Raw genomic sequence first — 21,535 nt, forward strand, 5'->3', positions numbered from 1 at the left:
AATTATGGAAGAAGTTTAATCTGAGTTATCACATAACTTACTATAAATTCAAGGTTAGCCAAGATTTATATTTTTCTACATGCCTCAAGATAGCATTTGATGCTAATCTTGGAAGTTTGAAATGTCTTATGATTCAAATGTTGTCTAAATATTAAGGTTAAGGTGTTTGGGATCCTTGAGATTCAGGGAAGACACTTTTGTGATAATCTTAGCACAATTATTTGTACAAAACTCAAACACCACCCCTTTTCCCTATCCCACATATGTAAACCCACACAAACACTACCCCAGAAATATTGCAACAATTTGTCCTTCCACAATATCAGATTGGAAATGAAGCCAGTGTACACAGAGGACTTATTCTTGATAGACAGCCCTTGAGATTTAGAGATAAGTTTGAGGTCATTCATATAAACATGTGCTTTTCCACCAAAAGGGCTAAAAGCCACAATCTCAAAAAGGGGAATCTTTTGGTGCATTTATCTAGCAGCATCTTCAAAAGATTACTGTACACAGGGTCATTTTAGAATAATGTCACTTGAAGTAACATAACAAGTCAGAGATAGTTTTTAACCTTTCAAGAGAAACCAATAAAGACAGCTTAACACAACTTAGTATCTAGATCTAAGCAGATAAATCTCGTTTCCAATGATGTTTTAAAGCATTTTAATGCAAATATTTTCACCTCGCCTAATTAAAACAAACCACCACCACCAATACATATTTAGCCAACAAAATGCTTATTAAAGGGACAGGTTTCTAATTGAGGGACAGGTTTCTAGAACCCGAGAATTTCAGAGGAAGGAAACAGTTCTATAGGAAAGAAATCTCTTACCAATAAAATGAGATCAATAAACCTAGTAACTCTTAGCTTGCAGATTCATGGTAAAAGTAAAGGATCACTTTAGCTAACCTGATTATGCTAGGTGGGGGTGGGGGAAAAGAGTCGATAAAAGTCACTGAGAATTCTTACACTTCATCTTAATTAATTAACTGGACGGTTCTTTTCCTCACAGCTCTCTAAAAGTAGCAAATGCAGTAGTAGAATTTCATTTATTCCTGCTGCCCTTGCCATGTACCTAGTGAAGATGCAAATAAAAAGGGCAAATGCTTTTAATGGATGATGGAACTGGCACAGTGACAGAGGACACATGACGAAGGAGAGCAGGTGTCACTCCATTTACAGGGTGTGCATTTTATGAATTCCCTATGATAGGTATTCCACAAGTACATTTAATTCTAACTAAACATTTGGTGCTTATTCAGGTGCTTATCTTTAAAATGGGAAGACATTTAATTTGAAATATTGCCTCTACTGAAAATAAGTCTAAATGCCAGTTGCTCCTATTTCACACAAAAATGTGTTTGCTTACAATTAACTGGAGAAACGGATGGGTTATGTGAAGGCACATCAACTTCCAGATATCTAGATCTCCATGCCCTTTATTCCCATGATAAAATGTTTTAAAAACTACATCCTAGGTACTAGGTATGCAAGGTGAGGATGCATTGTAACATCTACCATTCTCATTAAAAATAGGAGGAAAGAATCCTATTTTAAATAAGGAAATTATATTCTACCTTTGGCTGAAGGCCAATGCTGGAAAAATACATTACAAATTGTTTTTCTAAAAAAAAAAGTGGGGAGCTCCTGGGTGACTCAGTCGGTTAAGTGTCCGACTTAGGTTCAGGTCATGATCTCGTGGTTCGTGGGATCGATCCCTGCATCAGGCTCTGTGCTGACAGCTCAGAGCCTGGAGCCTGCCTTGGATTCTGTGTCTCCCTCTCTCTGACCCTTCCCTGCTTGTGCTCTGTCTCTCTCTCTCAGAAGAAATTACAACAAACAAACAAACAAACAAAACTCTGTTTTTCTTCCTCCAAGCCCTCCCCTGACCTGTCCTCACTCACCCAACCCTAGCACATGTACATTCTCTTGCTTTTACCATCAGCTTAAATACTTTTCTAATTCAACAATCAAGTGCTTACCAAGTGCCCATGAGGAATTATGCTAAATAAAAAGAGAGGAAAGAGAGACAGAGATGATGGTTTTGGTTTTAAATTTATATACTAAAAAAAGGACAACTGTTTTGAATGAGGACGTTATGTGTTACAACTTAGACTGCTACTTCATGTGTAGCTGTTACTTTTGGTTTTATTCCAAACCTGGAGTATGAAGACAGATATTTGGAGACTAACTATTTTCTGAGTTACTAGGTACTATTATTCTACTTCATAAAGTAAGAAAAATAAGAGAGACAACCCAAGAAACAGCCTCTTACCTAGAGAGAACAATCTGATGGTTACCAGAGGGGACGTGGCTGGGGGGTGGGGGCAGACGTGACGGGGACTAAGGAGGGCACTGTGGGAGGAGCACCCAGTGATGCATGGAAGCACTGAGTTGCTCTACTGTACGCCTGAAACTATTATTACATGGTACTAACACTATACTGGAATTAAAAAAACGAATAAGGAAATATTTTTTATGTTCTAAAGAAATCTTTCTATTCATTAAAAAAAGGTAACAAAGATGTAGTAAGTTGTTTACATCTACAGAGCCAGTCAACTCTAGAGCAGGAAGTAAAACTCAGTTCTGATTCCAGAGCCTGGTTGAACTGTGTTGATAAGATTTTTAGTAACGTTAAAATGCAGCTACTGGGTTTGCTTTATCCTTATCATTTTCCTTCTGCTTGAAGGAGCTGAACAGTTCCTCTGCTAGAGTACATACTGTTAAATTTGAAAGGGGAGAGGACATTGGGATTCTGGTTAACCTGATCATCAGCAGGGTCTTGCGCAGAGAACACAGTTAGAAATGTGACATTAAGTCAGTTTGCATGGAGGACCTATAAGGATGTAACACAGTGAGAAACAAACTCCAAGGCAAGATCAAAGAAACTGAGAAGCACAAGTCCCTGGATGGACTCAGTCTTCTGTCAGATGTTAGATGAAGGCAGCCTCTTGTTCCTCCCGAGAGTGAAAGGAGACAAGGAGCTAGGCTGTTTCTACATTATGTAAATTATGATGTACCTTGTAGTCCACTGAAGTTGCTTCGTAAAGACAATAAAAAAGAGGGGACAGCTACTTTTTAGTACTTATTACATTAACTTTATATAAATCCTTCTTTATAATCTACCATAGAAGTTGGACAACTAGACTGAAATCATAAATCTTGTAAGCCTAATTTTGGTTAAAACTGTTTGTCTAGTTGTAACATGAAATTAACTTAGAGAGTATAAACATTGCATTAGTAATACACATGACATACGAGATTAGACCTTAAAGAATCTTAATAAGGGTTATTTAGCCAGAACTAAACAAGATTAAAATCCAGCATTCTGTAAAAGATATTTTACAATTTGCTCAGTGTTCTATGGGGTATTAACCTATAGTAATGATCAGGTCATGAAAGTTCTGATAGAAAACTTTTAAAGGAATCTTCATAACCAAAGCCACTATTAATATTTCATACCTATAGCCTATGAAATTATAACCTCAATGTAAAAAAATTGTAACCTTCCATACAAAATTAACATCCAGTGTGAGTCACTGGCAAAGAATCATGGCAAATTCCCACCACTCTTGCCCTGTGATCTGAATGTCCTACTAGACATCGGACTCTTCCTCTCCTGGCTACCCTAGAATATCACTGAGGTTAAATTTTATTATATGACGTTTTCATTATCACTTAACCTTGACACACGAGCACGTATGTGTGCACATGAATACTTACACACACACAGAAGTTGAATGTGTGTCACATTTCACACTGTTTTTTCTTGAATATATGGTTAACTCATTAACTGCAAACCATTATTTTGAACGAATTGATTACTGTCGTAAAATAACAAAGATCAATAGAGAGGAATCACTTTGATATTAGTCTTCAAAAGAGGCAAAGCCTCCTTCAGCTGAAGGAAGAGGGCAAGTATCTGCTCTCAGAGCCAAAAATATCATGGAGGCAAACACCAGAAACTATTATACTACAACTCGGTCAAGGGCCTGCCAAGAATTCTACACTCCACGATTTCTGCTGCTGCTTCTTTTGTTCCCTGTACACTTAAATTCTTTCCTGGATATAAATGATAGTGGTGGTATCTTTCAAGCTAGATCTCAATACATGTGACAGTCTTTCGGTTTTATGGATGAAGAGCCTGCTTTGTAAGAGTGACTGGAAATGGTGTTTTTATGTATGGGAGAAGTTCATTTTACCTGGATGCATAAGATGTCTGTCCTTGGCAACCATTCCAATGACTGATTTATGATATGCTATGATTATTCAACTGTTTTTCAGCTTAGATAGAACCAGCACAGTTAAAACAAAACAAAACAAAACAAAACATAGTGCTCCTTCTCCCACCAACAACTTATTAATAGGAAAACCTTTTGGCAGATGAAATAACAGAAGGTGAAATAAATCTTGGGCCAAGTGTCTAGTCTCTTCACATTAAAATAAGATCATTACTTGGAACCTTCTTCCTGACTTCTTTTAAGTTCAAGTTTTAATGAGCTTCTGATTATTTATAAACTTGGAGATAATTAAAAACCTTCAGGGAAGTGCCACACTAGGCAAAAAAAAAAAAAAAAAAAAAAAAAGAAACAAAACAACAACAACAAAAAAAACAAAACAAAACAAAACAAAACCCCAAAACCCAAACCCAAATCTTTCATACTCCCTCCTATCTGGAGAGTTTGAGCAGTCTGGCTAGCTTCCGCTTTGCTATTTCCTACCTTGGCTCCTTCTAAAGGCAAGTCATGGCGTCGGTGTTTCCGCATTAGCACGGGGTCGGAGCCCACTCTACTGTGCCTTCCATTCACATTTGAACTTGCTGTGATTCCAGGCTTTGGAGAGCCATCCCCTAAGAGTCGACATCCCACCGCCTGATTAGTCCCAAACACATCCCGAGGGCACCAGGCTTCAAGAGGCATTGGCTGGTCTCTAGAAGGCACACTTTCCACATGATGGAAGTGACGACTCAGTCTATTTTCCGGTGGAATTGGGGGAGGTCTCTCAGGCGGAGGTGGAGGAGGGTCTCGTAAGGGAGGAGGAGGTGCGGGGAGTGGTTTATCTTGTTTTCTCACCATGCAAGGAGAAGACTGAAGAGATGCAAGGGAAAAATAAATAAGTTAAAAGTTGTACAATGCACTGAAAAGTGATTTCCAGACTCCTCTATTATTGCCTTTGTTTTCTAAGCCATAATGGAGTTTTATTAGGTTCCTGTGTCATCTTTTAATGTTTCTTTTTATCATCAATTAAGGAGATTTTTAAAAATTAATGAAAATTGTATGTAAATATATCCCATTAGAACTTTTTTTGGTAGAAAATGAGTATATAAAACTCGAATGTTAAGGACTACAAACACTATACATGAAAAAGTAATAGGATACTGGTTGACAGTAAAATAATATTTAGTCATTAATTTATTTGCACCTTTACACAATTTAGGAGACATTAAAAAAAAACTATCAAAGTTGTTGTTTTACCTTTTGAAAGAGCAACTTGATTTGTAACATCTCTGAAAGACCGAAAGTATCAGTTTTGCTGTTTTGTGTTTGCCACTGCAACATAAAGCAACTGCTCTGATCCGGCCTTTTACCAGTTATTACCGGGATAGCTGAAAATCACCCACTTTCTTGAATTTTTATGGATTCTTAAAATGGGAAAAAAATCAGTCTTTTATGGAAATATGAATATATATGTACTTGAATCTATGTGCCTTTTATGGTTTTATTTTTGTTTACACGGATCATCTGATGAATGATTTTATGTTTTTATGGCTAGAAAAGATTACAGAAAATGGGAATGTGTTTATATAATTCTATGTTTACACAATTCTGTCTAAATACCATCCTAAAAAGTCTTAATCTGATCTTAAAACCTAAAAATCTTAATCTGATTTTAACTGTAACCAAGATCAAACACTATTATAATATTGTGCTTCTGACTCATTTGAGACTCTAAAGCATATTACCAAATGGAATTAGGTTTTTGAAACATATTTGATAAAGCAAAATATGTGCTAATCAAATTTGGAGAAAAAAATCCCACAAAACTAAAATAAACTGTGGACTTAGATTTACATAGCTAGAATTAGATCTTTAATATTAAAGAGTAATGTAATTACTTTGCAAATACTGTAATTCTTTGTAATTAATTCCTTCAGGTATAAAAAGTGCTATACATATAATTCCCTCTTCTGAGTCACCCTGAAACATTGGTGATAATTTTTCACATTTTAAGCCCTTATGCAAATATACTCCCATCACATTTTATTGTCATGACACTATGAAAATGAGTATAAAATATCGTTTGATAAAAGCATGCAACTTATTTTAATACATATAATGACTTTTAAAATCCATTTTATGGAATAACTATATTTACTCTTTGCATTTTTACAAATCAGGGAGGTATTACAGACATGCTCTCTGAATAATTGTGTAGCTTTTTATAGTAATAAAGCAAAAAGAGGATAGTGGGCTCACCATCAACAAAATGAGGAACACATCAAAATTCTTCATCAACAATTAAGAGCACAAGAAATACAAGTAATGGAATTCAAAGGAACCTGAGCAATCAGTGATTGTCACTTAAATTCTCTGTGTTTATAATAAAATCAGTTTACCTTTGGTGAGCCAGTGGGGCTGCCACAGGGAGACCGAACTATGCCTTTCTGAATTAGGTCTAGGCGAGGAGGCACTGGTGGCAGGCTTAGATGAGGGATCTGCAGAGGGTCTGAGTGTGGCTTTCTTCTCTGTGCAAGGGGAGAGGACCCTGGTGAGGTGACTGGTGAATTCTGCCTGTCAGTGCACTAGAACAGAGAAGGACAAAGACGTGATTTAATGCATAAAGTGTATGGCTTTCAGTTCTTAACGAAGACCTTTGATTTTGACAAGGTGTCTGCCATCGAACATCTGTTAAAATAAACTCTATTTACTCTGATTAATAGATGGAAAGAGCTCACATTGTCCCTCAAGGCAATATTATATAAAAAATAAATGGATGTTTCTTCTACATATTACAGAAAGGGTCTAAGAAAACAGAAGAGCAAAAACATAGTTTAAAACCAATCAAATAAGAACATCTCCTGCAGAAGTCCATCTACAGTTTATGAGGAAACCAGAAATACACAATGCAGTGATGCACTTGTGTTTCTGTACTATGGAATTTTCTTAAATCTTTGATTTATAGTATACTCTAGAACTTTGAGGCCATTTTGTTCCATATGTGTCTAGTGCATAGTCTACTTTCTTACAAACCAATTAAATCAAGCAGAGTTTCAAAAATAAAAATGTGTATTTACAATAAGAACAGCCCAATTGTTTTTTCCCCATAGGACTTCACATGGAAAAGAAAGCCTCAAGTTTGTCTTTGCTATGACACGTTTTCTACTTTGTCTGGTAGATGAAATGGCATCAAAAAGCCAGGAACAAGTACTTTGATTTGTACGTATGTAACCCTTTTTATTTTAGAATTTTTCTTTTAATGTGACATAACCTGATTAAAATTTAGTATAGAAATCATACTAATTAATCAAACAGCTTTACCAAGGGAAACAATATCATTATGAAGTATCAGGCAGTTTTGTTTTCAAGGCTAAGTCATCAGCTCTTTGGAGAGCTACGCTTGATTTTTACACCTACTATGCTTTGATTGTCATCTGTTTCCGAATGCTAATATTTTTAGAGTTTTAAGCTGTTGTTAACCTATTTTCTAACATCACTCATTTTTATGAGAGCAGTCAATGTCAACAATTGATGATTTAATTCGAACTGCAGCAACAGTGAGAAGGATTTCAAGCATTCTTTATCTGACAGATGATAGATCTTTGTTCACATCCATACTTCGGCACATTGTATAAGGCTTTTGTTAATTAAAATTGAGGTTTGTCTGGTGTTTTTCTCATGATTGCACTAAGGTTATGGGAATTTTAAAGGAAGACCACGAATTTAACAAATATTTTAACAGCATCATATCAAAGGTCCATACTATCAATATGACTCATCACTGTTGATACTGACCTTGATTACCTGGCTAAGGTACTGTCTGTCAAGTTTTCTTCACTGTAAAGTTACTCCCTTCTTCTCCCTCTGTCAATACTGTACCCTCTGCAAAGAAGTTACGTGCACACACCACACTTAAAGGGGTGGGAAGTTATAGTCCCCACTGTAAAGATAAATCGGAGTGGCTACACAAAAGCTTCTAGACCATACCTTAGATATGCCTGAATATTGTCATGACATTGCTAAACTGCTAATTCTTTGCTTCTTTCTCTCAAGGGTGCCAACTAACTAAAATAGGTCAATACATTTATCCATAATTTTACGTGACAATTTTAAGAACCTTTTCTTCTTTTTAGCAATTTCATGATTCTTTTTTTATATCTCTTACCCTGTGATGAACAACAAAATCTTAATTGTCACTAAAATGAGAAGAGAAAAAGTAGAAACTCTGTAGTCACAATAAACTGATATTAATGCAGCCAGTGATTCTTAACAACATAAAAGTTCTACACAAAATGCCATGGAAGTCTCACATGGTCAGAAATTTGAACCCTCTGGATTAAAAACAATCCATAAATGATCATACACAGAACAGAAAGAATTTCTGATGTAAAGTATGTGCATCACAACATCAAAGTATTTTGGGTCAAGAAATGTCACAGGACCTCTAATTCTCCACATTTCCCACTAGGAATTACATTCCCTCAGAATTAGCAAAACCATTACCTGATAAAAATGTTTTGTTGCTTTGGTTATTATCCTTTGCAAAAAAGACTCAAGAAACAAAACTATTAACAGTTCCTGTCCCAAACTACACCCACAGACACATGCACGCGCACACACACACACACACACACACACACACACACACACACAGAGAAAGGCGGGGAGGGGGAGAGGATATGAATGCAAGCATGTTATCCCTTTAGCTGTTTGCAGTGAAAATTTTCAGGGCTAGGTACACACATAGCAGACTGCTTATGAATAAAACCTCTGCTCCTCTGAGCACTTTTCTTCCACAACCATCTTCCTGCTTTCCTGAATACTTAAAAAAGAGAATTCTGATATAGTCAACAACCCACCATCACTATTAGACCTTGACTTCTGCTTTAATTACGAAATGTAAGCAGTTACCAAATTCCTAATATGTTTAAAGAAAGGGATGGATACGGTGTGAAATGAGTGAACTGTTACATATTGAAAGGCAACACTAAAAATCCTCAGGACAGACCTTCATACCAGGTGCAGCAATAACACTGAACCTTAGATATCTCCAGATAAGCACATTCTCAACAGCTTTGTGAACGTAACTGAAAGCACACCTTGCGTAAGCACAATTCACACTGTACTCTCAAGGTGATTATATATTGTCTTCCTGAGAAACTAATTCATTCTGAAGCATTGCAATGTTTGTAAGTTGGTTTAGTTATGGAAGATGTATTTGTATGTGATGAAACAAGAAATATTTCATCTTTGTGATTATGTGGGCTAAATTCATCATAACTCATTTATTTTCCCGAGTTCCCATGAATTATATTAAAATCCCCATATAAGAGAAGATAATTTAATACTGCCCGTTAGATAATAATGCATTCTTCTTTGATGACCATTTTGTTATCTCTATGAACAAATCTGTAATTAAGAGTACTGAAACTTTTCATGGACTTTTATTGTTGGTAAAATTCCATGCTGTTTATGAACATTTGTAAACATTCTTAGTAGACATTTTTAGGAGATGCTTACATAAACCGCCCCTTTTAATTTACTTGAATAACCATATTTTTCTTTTCTTCCTATTTGACAGTCTGAGGAGAAAAGATATCTAACACAGTATTTCACACCTCAGTCCATAAATTCTTAGATAAGACATTAAAAACTCATGACATCAAAATTTATCAACACAATGTAAAGAGTAGAAAGTGGGTCCTTTTTCCCCATCTGACAATAAAGAGAAGCACACGGATTGATTTAATGTAGATCTAAAATGAATTCTCCTTTAACTACACCTCTATTTCTATATAACATTTGAATATTTAATGGTCATTTAAAGGATATTGATTCTACAGTATCAGAATTTCTCCCTATAGAGGTAGGAACAACAAATGCCTCTAGAACTGAGCTGTGACAAAGGCATATGGCCAGTCAGACATTTCCCTCAGCTCTTCCTCTTGTCTTCTACAGATCTAATCCCCAATCCAGTATCATTCAGGCCATTTATCTTCCTCTTCTTATGTACGATAAAGGGAGTTGTTGGGGAAAACAGAAACAACATACAACAAACCTAAAACTTATTCTCTGGCTTGGGCTTAAAATTCTAAGTCTGTGAACTATGCGAACTTAAACCCCTCTTACTGATTTGCCCAGCATTCCTCATAATCACTACCATCTCCATTCTGTATAGAAATGCAGATTGACGACATGTGCCTAAAACCTCAAGTAGAAGAGTAGGAAAACATTTATTTAATCCTGAATAAGAACAGTTAAGTATTTTGTTGCTAGGGATATACTTGGTTGGAATATGTGAATTTCAGATGTGGCTACCTCTCAAATTAAAGTTCTAAAGCAATAACCATATAATTTAAAAAAAAACCATATGATTAAACACATAATCTGACTTCATACACATATATTTTCTATATATAACATGTGAATTTCAGCTAGACCTTTAAAATTGCCATACAGTCTTGCACAAATCACCCACTTGTTAATATTGTTACCTGTAGATTAAAAAATAAGGTTAATCTATTTTGTGGAGACTTTATGGGTTAATAAAATTAAATAAAATATGAAATAAAAGCTACTACAAAACATCCAATTTTTATTTGGATGACACAGATAGAAGTATTGATTCTTTTGATAAAGAGGTGATAGAATGCAATCTATTATACAAAACAGATGAACATAATAAAGAAGTGAAGCAAAAATATAAAAACAGAGGGGGATAAAACAAGAAACTTAAAAAATTTTTTAAGTATTTATTTTTGAGAGAGAGAGAGAGAGAGAGAGAGATCACAAGTGTGGGAGGGGCAGAGAGAGAGGTGGAGGGAGACACAGAATCTGAAGCAGGGTCCAGGCTCCAAGCTGTCAGCACAGAACCAGAGCTGGATTCGAACTCAGGAACTGTGAGATCATGAGCTGAGTGGAAGTTGGATGTTTAACCAACTGAGCCACCTAGGCGCCCCGAGACTCTTAAATACAGAGAACAAACAGAGGGTTGCTGGAGGGGTTGTGGGAGAGGGTACAGGCTAAGTGAGTAAGGGACATTACAGAACCTACTCCTGAAATCATTATTGCACTATATGCTAATTAACTTGGATGTAAATTTAAAAAAATAAATTATTTAAAAATAAATAAAAAGAATGCAATCTATTAATTACATCTTCAAAGGTCCAAAGTTTGCTCATGTTCACTACCAAGAGATAATTCTAGTAGAAATACTTTTAAACAAAAGGTTCCCCACCTCTATTTCCTGTTTTGTCCTGGACCGTGCTCAAGAGTGTTCCATCAGGCCTAAGCCAATTCAAGTATCTAAACAAATAATAGGACTGAAGTCTTACAATACATTCAGAAATCAAACATGTCATTTGGATTATTTGCAGTTATTAATTCTGACCATTAAGCACAAAATTCTAGAATTTAATATATCTTTTTTATTTTTTATCTTTATCTGGACAGCATGTTAAATATAGAAATAAAAAATAACAGGAAAAGTAATAAAGAGTAGGTTCATACGTTTAGGGTCATGCATGTTGTCCAACTGTTTACCATAAATAAATAAGTTTTACTAATTTGGATGCTCATCTCCTTATGTCTTTACAATTATATTTTCACCATTCCACTTTTTTTCTCATTATAAAGAACACAATTTCACCACATAAAATTTGGAATTATAGGAAAATATAAAGAGGTTTTGATAACATGTACACAAAGCCATTGATGATGTTTCCTAATCACATATACAATTTTTAATCCACTCTATGTTGGATAATACTATTATACCAAAGGAATTTTAGCTGCTGTTAAATCTTCATGGATATAATTTTAAAAGGTGAATTATATGGATATAGCAACATTTACATAACTATTTCCTGCCATCAACACTTGGACTCTTCTCAAATCTTTTCTATTATAAAGTAATAACATAAAAAAGTCTTTGATCATATACATTTTAATTTTTTTGTAGACACTGTATTTAAAAACCTATTTGACTATAGTGGACATAGATTTTAACTTTTAAGGGAAGAATCACAGAAAGTTTCAAAAAACATTTTTAATGTTTATTTATTTTGGGGGGAGAGAGAGAGAGAGAGGAGGGGCAGAGACAGAGGGAGACACTGAATCTGAAGCAGGCTCCAGGCTCTGAACTGTCAGCATACAGCCCCATGCAGAGCTCGAACCCATGAACCACAAGATCATGACCTGAGCCAAAGTCGGACATTTAATTGACTGAGCCACCCAGGCACCCCTAGAATGCTTTGAGCATAAGATAAAAGGGTTATAACTAAACTAGGTAAAAGTTTATGAAGATGCATAAGACTTTTTGCTGCCCAGATAGTAAAATAAATTTATTTTTCTACCAGTTTTGTGTGATGGTTACCACTGCACAAACCTCAGAAGCATAAAATATTTTTAATTTTAAATTTGTTTACTTTGATAGTTGGCATTTTAGTGCCCTATGTTATGTTTCAATTTGAACTGCTTTAATAATTAGAAACAAAACTGCAATGTTTTTTTTTCCAGGCATATTTCTTCTTTGGGTTACAGTCTTTGTATGTTCTTTGTGTCATTATCTATTATATTCTTTTATGTACCCTCTTTGATTGGAATGAGCTCTTTGTGTATTAGGACAGTGAACCTCTCTATATGTTAAATTGTTGGAAGTACCTTTTCTCCAGTTTATTTTCTAATTATTTCATGGTAGAGACTCTACCTCTGTTCTTCTGGTTTTAATTTCCTAACATATAAACAAAATCTAGTTAGTATAATAAGGAAGCATATTAATCAAATTCTTTAAAGGGTCATGTCTATTCTGCCATTGCTTTACATGGAGTCCTTTCTTTGTCACTCCTTCATTTTTATCTGGCTACTGTATTGTTAGGATAAAGAAGTGCAAAGCTATGGAAAAGTAACTAATAGAGTATAGGAAGTAGGGTGTGGACATGGAATTCATGGTATAGAGTTTATGCACCATATAAAACAACATTTACATAAATGCAGCTGCAAGAGTTCGGTCGATGGAACCAACTTTCACATTACAGAACGGCTGATTCATGGAGTTTCATTCCTTCATCTTGAATTTGGGTAATTCTCACCTTTTTCTACTATTACACTTGCTTTCAGAACTTTAGAATAAATTCTCTGTTTTCATTTCAGCTCTTTTCAAAATACAAAAGCTGAACACCTTAATTCCTGCCTGTATTATCATCATACCAGCATATTCGTCTGACTAACAATTTCTCCTCAGTTCTTTAATGCTGGTAGGTGATGAGTAAGTCTTTCACAAATTTGAATCCTGGTGCACTAGAAAGTTAAAGACCACATCTGATTCTTTTGTGTCTATATACTTGTCAATTTTTCCTATCCCTTGGCTTCCTGAAATGAATAATGCTATTCTTTATTTTTCTGACAAGATTTACAGAATTCTTTAACACTTAGAATAGGAAGCTAATGACCACCATAATGAATAAGGAAATCTGAATTTGCAATTTTAACTGAAAATCCTGAGAGAAAAGACCTGAGAAGTAAAGTAGTCAGAAGCCCATTTCAGCACGCTCAGCAATTACCAATAATAATCGGAGACTCATTCTATTTTAGTCACTCTTCATTTTATCCACACCTTTTAAAGAGCGATTTTATAAAACATTTAATAAGATCCATTATTATGGAAATGGAAAAACATTTGGTAAGAAACTTCAAACCCAGCCAGGCTATTATTAAAAACAGGACAAGAGAAACCTCTCCAATTACGAATAAGATGAGAGTTCTGACAATCCCAGAGAGAATCAAAGTCAATTTTATAATATTTCTAACAAGATTTTTACTTAATGAATTTTCATATCTGAACAAGGTAGGTACACGTATTATAAGGATGATGAGAAGGACTCTTAGAAGGTCAACATTTCCCTATAAAAGCATGAAAATTAATGAAGGACACTGGTAAAATTTTTATCATTAAAATATAATATCTTAAGGATATTTTCCTTGCTGCCAACTATCCTCTTGGTTCTTTTCTCATATTAATTTGTGAACATAAAAAGCTAAAATCTTGTAAATAATAGCCTGTGCCGAATATTATTAGGTGTCCATTACAAACCACTTACACACACATGCACTCCACAGTCACACTTCCGGGAGCTTTAATCTGTAGGAATTTAGAGAGGAACTAAGAATTAAAAAGAAAAGTCCTCCCAATTTGATCTACAGATTCAATGCAATTCCAATAAAAATTTTAGCAAGTCATTTTGTTCGTCTCGAACTTTCCTTAACTGAGAAAAAACAAATAAACCCGTGTGATATTGAAGAAGAACAAAGTTAGAGTGCCTTCAACATTTACTATAAAGCTACAGTAATCAAGACTGTGGAACTATCAAAAGAATAGCCAAATACTTCAGTGGACCATAATCAAGAGCCCAGAAATAGACCCACATAAAAACAGTTAACTACTCTGTGACAAAAGAGCAAAGGTAATACAATCTTTTCAACAAAACTATCTTTTCAACATATGGTGCTGAATCAAATGGACACCCAAGTGTGAAAATTTTTAAAAAAATGTATGAAATTATAAAACCCCTAGAAGATAAATAGGAGAAATACAAATGATCTTGGGTTTGGTAATCACTTTTTTTCTATATATAACACCAAAGGCATGATGCATGAAAGAAATAATTGATAAACTGGACATCATTAAAATTAAAATTTTCTTCTTGGGAAAAGAAACTATCAGGAGAACAAAAAGACAAACTACAAACTAGAGGACAATATTTGGCAAAGATACAACTGTACAGGGCAGTTGCTTGAAATATACTAAAAAAAACCCAAAACACCTCTTAAAACCCAACAATAAGAAAACACTTAGATTAAAAGTGGGCCAAATACTTTCACAGATACCTCATCAAAGATAAACTGATGTCAAATAAGCATAAATGAAAAGATGTTCCACATCAGAGGTCATCAGGGAAATGTAAATTAAAGCACTGAGATACCACTATATAGGTCTTTGACAGCACAAATCAAGAACATCAACAATACTAAATGCAGGTGAGGATGTGGAGCAATAAAAACTCTTATTCATCGCTGGTGTAAATAAAAAATGATACAGCCACTTTGGAACAGGGTTTGGTGATCTTAGAAAATTAGACATACTCTAAAGGCATATTATTCAGTGAAAGAAACAAATCCGAGAAGGTTACATAGTGTATGATTGCAACTATAAGACATTCCAGAAAAGGGAGAGCACAGAGGATTCTGGGGGCAGTGAAAAATACTCTGCATAACCAGTTATAGGGGATATGTGTCATTATACATTTGTCAAAATCCAGAGAATGTACAACACAAGTGAAAGCTAATGAAAACCAGGGATTCTGGGTGATAGTGACGTATCAATGTAGGTTCATCAACTGTAACAAATATATCACCTTGATGGGGGGGGTGAAGAAAATGGGGGAAGAAGCTACACATGTATGGGGACAGAGGATATGTGAGAAATGTCTATGATCCCCTCAATTTTGCTGTGAATCTAAAACTACTCTAGAAGTCTTAAAACATAGAAGCAAAACAAAACAGTCAACCCCCCCCCCCCAAAACAAACAAAAAACCAAACAAAGATCAAGTCCTCTAAAGAGGGGACAGTCCTGCTGCATTTCTTCCTGGAAAACATAATGTCAGCACCTTGTTCCCTCGTTAAGACAGATATTAGATTTGCATATAAAACGATGTTCAATATTTGAGTTATTGTTATTGCTTACATTCTACTAGTAACTTCCAGGTAGTTTTAGATACAATGAATTAGAAGCAGTGAAGAACAGGAGAAGTACTGAGTGGAGGAGGAGTTGCCTTCCCTAAGGTTTGGCAGGAAGGTGGTTGATAAAATTGAACTTTAAAGAAGTGCAAACAGCCTCACAAGTGGAAGGACCTGGAAGACTGCTCCGCTGCAATGTTACACCCGTAACTACCCTGAGCTGGGCTGCTTCCCCCTGAAAACCCGTGGGGAGGACGTAATCCCCTGGCTGGGGACCAGCCTCCACGACCCTGAAATCTCTTTGAACTTTCTATTTTACTTTAAACACTTATATGAATTTTGCATCCTGATCCAAATATATATGTGACTTTAATTTAAATTTATGGCTCCCTGTCTTCGTGCACCCACTCCTGAAATCTCGTAGCAAACATAAGCTTTAAGAAGTATGTCATGCTGATTGTAGTGGCTTCTCATGCCCTTAGATTCACTCAGCTGCATAATCAATTTTGAAAAGTCAGGCAAGGGTGATGTATAATTCCGAAATATTTCCATAAAAATGGCTGAGAAACAAGAACATTCTGGAGATTAAAGAATACACTTCAGTCACTGAAAAATATCCTCATGTGAAACCTATATTGCTTGAGAAATACCAGGTACAGCTGGTCTGAACAACAAGCAATTACTATTTAGTTACTGTAGTTGTTTGGTGTTCTTTAGAGGCTACTTAATTATTCCAATTCACTTATGTGGAAAATAAGACTACTGTAAGTTTCTCTAAATTATTTACCATTTAAAATAGCACTTCAGTTGACATATATGGGCAACTTGCCATTTTCTTTGAGTCTTAAGGAATAAATAAAATAATAAATTATTTTAATATGGCCATGCAATAAAATCATAACTATGTAGATATTAACAAATAAATACAACCAACTGCTTGCCAAACCAACATAGTTTTGGTCTATTTCTTTCTAAATAATGATAGCTAACTAACTATCTAAAAGAAAACAAAAGCCTCCATAGACATCTCAAAAATAGTGATATTTAATTCTCAGAAGCACAGCAATATCTGAGGAGTCTTAAATAACAGTACATAGAAATGCTTAATTACAACTAATAACTTAACATTTACTACGTACCAGCACTGTTCCAATGGCTTTATATATATTAACTCATTTAATTTCAACCCTATGAGGAATAGGTAGGGTTTCAGAGACAAGGCCACTGAGACAGAGGGGGTTAAATAACCAATGCAAGGCACAAAAGATATTAAGTAGAACATAAATCAAGTTGGTGCATTCCAGGGACCTTAAGAACAGCACTGTTCTTCAGTGTCACCACTGAGCATTCAGTTGAAAACAAAACAAAACATGAAATCATGCCATTTGTAGCAACGTGGATGGAACTGGAAGGTATTAGGCTGAGTGAAATAAGTCAGTCAGAGAAGGACAGATATATGTTTTCATTCATATGCGGATCTTGAGAAACTTAACAGAAGACCACGGGGAAAGGAAAGGGGAAAACAATAGTTACAGAGAGAGAAGGAGGCAAACCATAAGAAACTCTTAAATACAGAGAAGAAACTGAGGGTTGACAGGGGAGTGAGGGAGAGGGGAAAGTGGGTGATGGGCATTGAGGAGGGAACTTGTTGGGATGAGCACTGGGTGTTGTATGTAAGCAATGAACCACGGGAATCTACCCCAAAACCAGAACACACTTTACACACTGTATGTTAGCCAATTTGACAATAAATTATATTAAAAACAAAACAAAACAAAAAACCAAACCAAACCAAATCTTTCTCAGTGGTGTACTATGTAGTAGGCACTGTGCAAGTCTCCGGGAAGGAAAAGAAGGGCAAGCACTAGAAGAGCAAGGCATGGCTGCTGTCTCCAGGAGTGAGCAGTCTACCATAGGAGCCAGACTCAAACCAACCACGAGAGGTGAAGTGCTTGCTTCTCCTAAACTGCTAATGATTCAAGCCATTTTTAAGAAATACATAATAACGTCTTTGCAGTCACCTATAACATCATATGGCACTTGGCCAAGGCAGTTTTTCCCTTTGTTAATCACATACTAATAAAAAAAATGCTATTTTGCATGGGGAGCTTTAAGAAAATCAGTGAATAGAATGCAATTCAATAGCAAACAACGAAGCCGTGACCGGATTGCTTCCTGTCAGTTATGACCACCTGCACCGCATGGAGGGAGGGGCGAGGACTGTGGCATGTGATCATAACAATTCCTGGTGGGACTGTTCGTGGGGGGCAGGACGTCTCAGATCTCTGGCCACTAATCGCCACAGATTTCTCCCACCCTCAGTCATTGTGAAAACCAGAAATGTCCTCACATATTTCTGAATTCCTTCAGGAGGCAGAACTCCCTGTAGTTGAGAGCCAGGTCCTATATTTTGAATGTCTATTGTCATTTTTGTAATCACTTTTTGGGTAATATTTGGCTTTTCAACTCTCCAACATGGACCTGAGCCCTGTGGCTGGAATCAAAGTCATATTAAAAAAGCAACATTTTCCTAAAAACAATGAACCGTACACATGAACTCTTTCTCAGGATCAGGAATACTATGGTTCTTTTCCTCACACATTATGATTAGGAAAAGCAAAAATTAGGTAATAATATGAAGTTTTAAATTAGTAATATGTATTTTAACTGATGAGGGCAATATCAGAAGAATGTATAAAAAAGTATAGAAGAAGAATAATGTCCTTAACCTCTGGTCACACTTGTATTTCTTCTTATATGACCATTCATTACAATTTTAAATACGGTTCCAAAAAAATATAACACTTAAGACCAAAGGAATTAATCTCAATTCATATACTAGCTGAGTCTGTCAACATTTTCATATTGAGTGCAAATCTTTATTTTACTTTATGTATGTGGTGAAAAATATGTCCTATCAACATAATTGCTGAGGAACTGTTAAGAATCCTTATACCTTTCACAAATGAAACAAAAGTCTGACTGGCAATCAACACCTTTTCTTAGCTCTGATCTGACTGAAGTCAGAGAGAAGGACATGATCTCACCAATCACACCCTAGACTTCCTCTGAGGACTCGCTCAGATTCAATTATCCTAGATATTCTGACAGCTTGAGAACTCAGGCAGTGGTACAATTTCAAGCAAAAGCTGAAATATTTTGTAGTGAAAATTATAAAACAGACTATTTTCTAGCATGGTAACCAATATACTATATTGTAGAAGTATACATTCAGTTTGCCTCTGTAAGATTAGCATTAATATATTTATAAAAGAAACACTAAAAACATTCTATATGTTCAGTATGCTATTTATAAACTCCAGCTACAGGATATCACCATGGTAACAGGAATATACAAACAGCTCCGTCCTCCAAGCTATGACAGAAGCATTACTAATTTAAAGAATGCAATATGCTTAAGATGGGCAAAATTATTTCAAAACATAGTCAACAACCTGCTTATGAACAGGGGAAAGAGGAGTACTGAAATGGCAGATAGAAGAAAAGAGAATCATACTGATGCACAATGATTTACAGTCACTCTTGGAATCAACAGAATGAAAGATTTAGAAACAAATGAATAAATGAAACAGTGAGTGAGTGAGTGAATGAGGCAACACAATGGCTGAAAACACAGAAAGGAAGAAAATTCAGGTAGAAGTGCTACTAAGTCAAAATGACAGTGTGATAGTTGTTTATAACCTCAGCTGTAAGACAGAACTGAACAGAACCTATAACTTGATACTTTGTATACTTATATTCAGGCTTCAGTTTGGAACAAAGAAAGAAGTATAACATTGGGTCACTGATTTCACAGAATATGCAAACATGCATGTACATTGGTTATTTCATTTAATAAATATGTACTGTGCCTATTTAGGCACAATGAAACACAAAATACAGAAGACATTGACACCAGCCTTAGGAATTAATAGTCTAATGGGTAAGGCAGTCCTCTAGATACAACATAAAAATTTAGTATAACTCTGGAAACAGAAGTACATATAAAGCACTATGAGAACATAATGTCATGGCAATGTTTTTCCCAATTAGAAAGAATTGATACTTATATCTATATTAAAATCTAGGTTTTACTGAAAGTTAAGAGGCAGCTATTTATGAAATATTATAAAACTTACAATCTGTTTAATTGACTAGAGGCAGATAAGTGTACATGAAGACATTTACTTGAAATATGATTCCTCAATTTAAAAACAAATAATTACAAGTTGTTTAAATTCCTCCAATATCTAACAACTGTCAAAGGAAAGTAGAGAAATAACACTGTCTGTAGCGGAGCTTTATTGAAGGACCCTGTTGACTGCCAAAAAGCCACTGAAGGGGGACTTCTGCAACAGTAAGTGTCTGAGACCACCATTCTCTTCCTGGCAAACTAAAGAGAAGGTCAATGTAAAAACCTCTCAGCTCCCTTGACAGAAAGCTCACCAGTGTGCCCAGGGAGAACAAAACACGCACGGTCTTGTGAGTGAGAAGATGTGGGGAAACCATGAGAGTCAGTGCTCTCATTTTCTCATATTCTGCGGCTCATTTTTACGTCACCAGTGATCCTGCGGTCGTCAGAGCCCCTACTGAAGCAAGGCTCAAGTTTCAACTTAATTCAATGGGAAATAGGCCAAGACTGCAACTCTGCCTAAACTCATAGAGGGCAGCTACAGTTTCCTAGCGAGCAGTTGAAGTATACAAAGGTTTTGAAAGAATTACTCTTAAGACCCCACCCTTCCTCCCTGACATCAATCACTGAAGAAAGAAAACCCACTTAGTAAAGAAAAGTGAAATTCTCTTTTCCTAGCTAGAAAACGTTACCTCCTAGGTCATTTGAACTACTTGCGCTGTTGTATGTTTCTTAAATACCTTTCTGTCATTCCCTATTATCCATATTATCCATGCATTCAATAAACATTCTTTATGTGCTTACTGCATGCTAGACCTGGGGAATTCAATCTTTTTTCTTTAAGGGCTAAATAGTAAATATCCTTTTAGGCTTTGCAGGCCAAGAGCAAAAAAAAAAAAAAAAAAAAAAAAAAGCAGGTATTTATAAACACATTTAAATATGTAGCCATATAAAATGTAAAACCTTTTTTAGCTCACAGAAAAACCAACAAAAATAGGCCACAGCCAGCTGATTTCCATGCTAGATCACTATCAAATATCCAGGCCGAGCTAAGACCATTAGGTTATTAAGTTAAAAGAAGAGGTCGTCTGCATCAAGACCCAGCTTTTTCCAATAAGAGATTACAGGGATGATCTAAGAAAGCTCTGTCCAATAGAATTATCTATTGGAGAATAGATATTTCTTTCATTTCAATAGATATCTCGATACCTATAGAAAATGTTCCATATCTATACAGTTCACTATGGTAGCTACTAGACCCAAGTACATACTGAGCATTTAAAATATGTTCAAGGGGCACCTAGGTGTCTCAGTAGGTTGAGCATCAGACTATTTTGGCTCAGGTCATCATCCCATGGTTGTGGGATGGAGCCTTGCCTCAGATTCCACGCTGAGTATGGACCCTGCTTGGCCCCTCTCCCCTAGATGTGCTCTAAGATTAAAAAAAA

At 35.6% G+C, this 21,535-nt stretch overlaps 1 protein-coding gene across 8 annotated transcripts in view; it reads right to left on the reverse strand.

The window, feature by feature from the left end:
* Window positions 1-21,535, reverse strand: part of CBLB (Cbl proto-oncogene B) — a 213,007-nt gene that overhangs the window by 51,891 nt on the left and 139,581 nt on the right. For all 8 annotated transcript variants that reach the window (XM_029939225.1, XM_029939228.1, XM_029939227.1 and 5 more), the window contains 2 exons: window positions 6,621-6,806; window positions 4,726-5,091 (listed from right to left, as the gene is read on the reverse strand). In XM_029939225.1, coding sequence (XP_029795085.1) covers window positions 4,726-5,091; window positions 6,621-6,806 — 552 coding nt within the window. The remainder of the gene's footprint in view (window positions 1-4,725; window positions 5,092-6,620; window positions 6,807-21,535) is intronic.

Source organism: Suricata suricatta, chromosome 5 (assembly GCF_006229205.1).
Source record: "Suricata suricatta isolate VVHF042 chromosome 5, meerkat_22Aug2017_6uvM2_HiC, whole genome shotgun sequence".
In the NCBI taxonomy this organism is placed as follows: Eukaryota; Metazoa; Chordata; class Mammalia; order Carnivora; family Herpestidae; genus Suricata; species Suricata suricatta.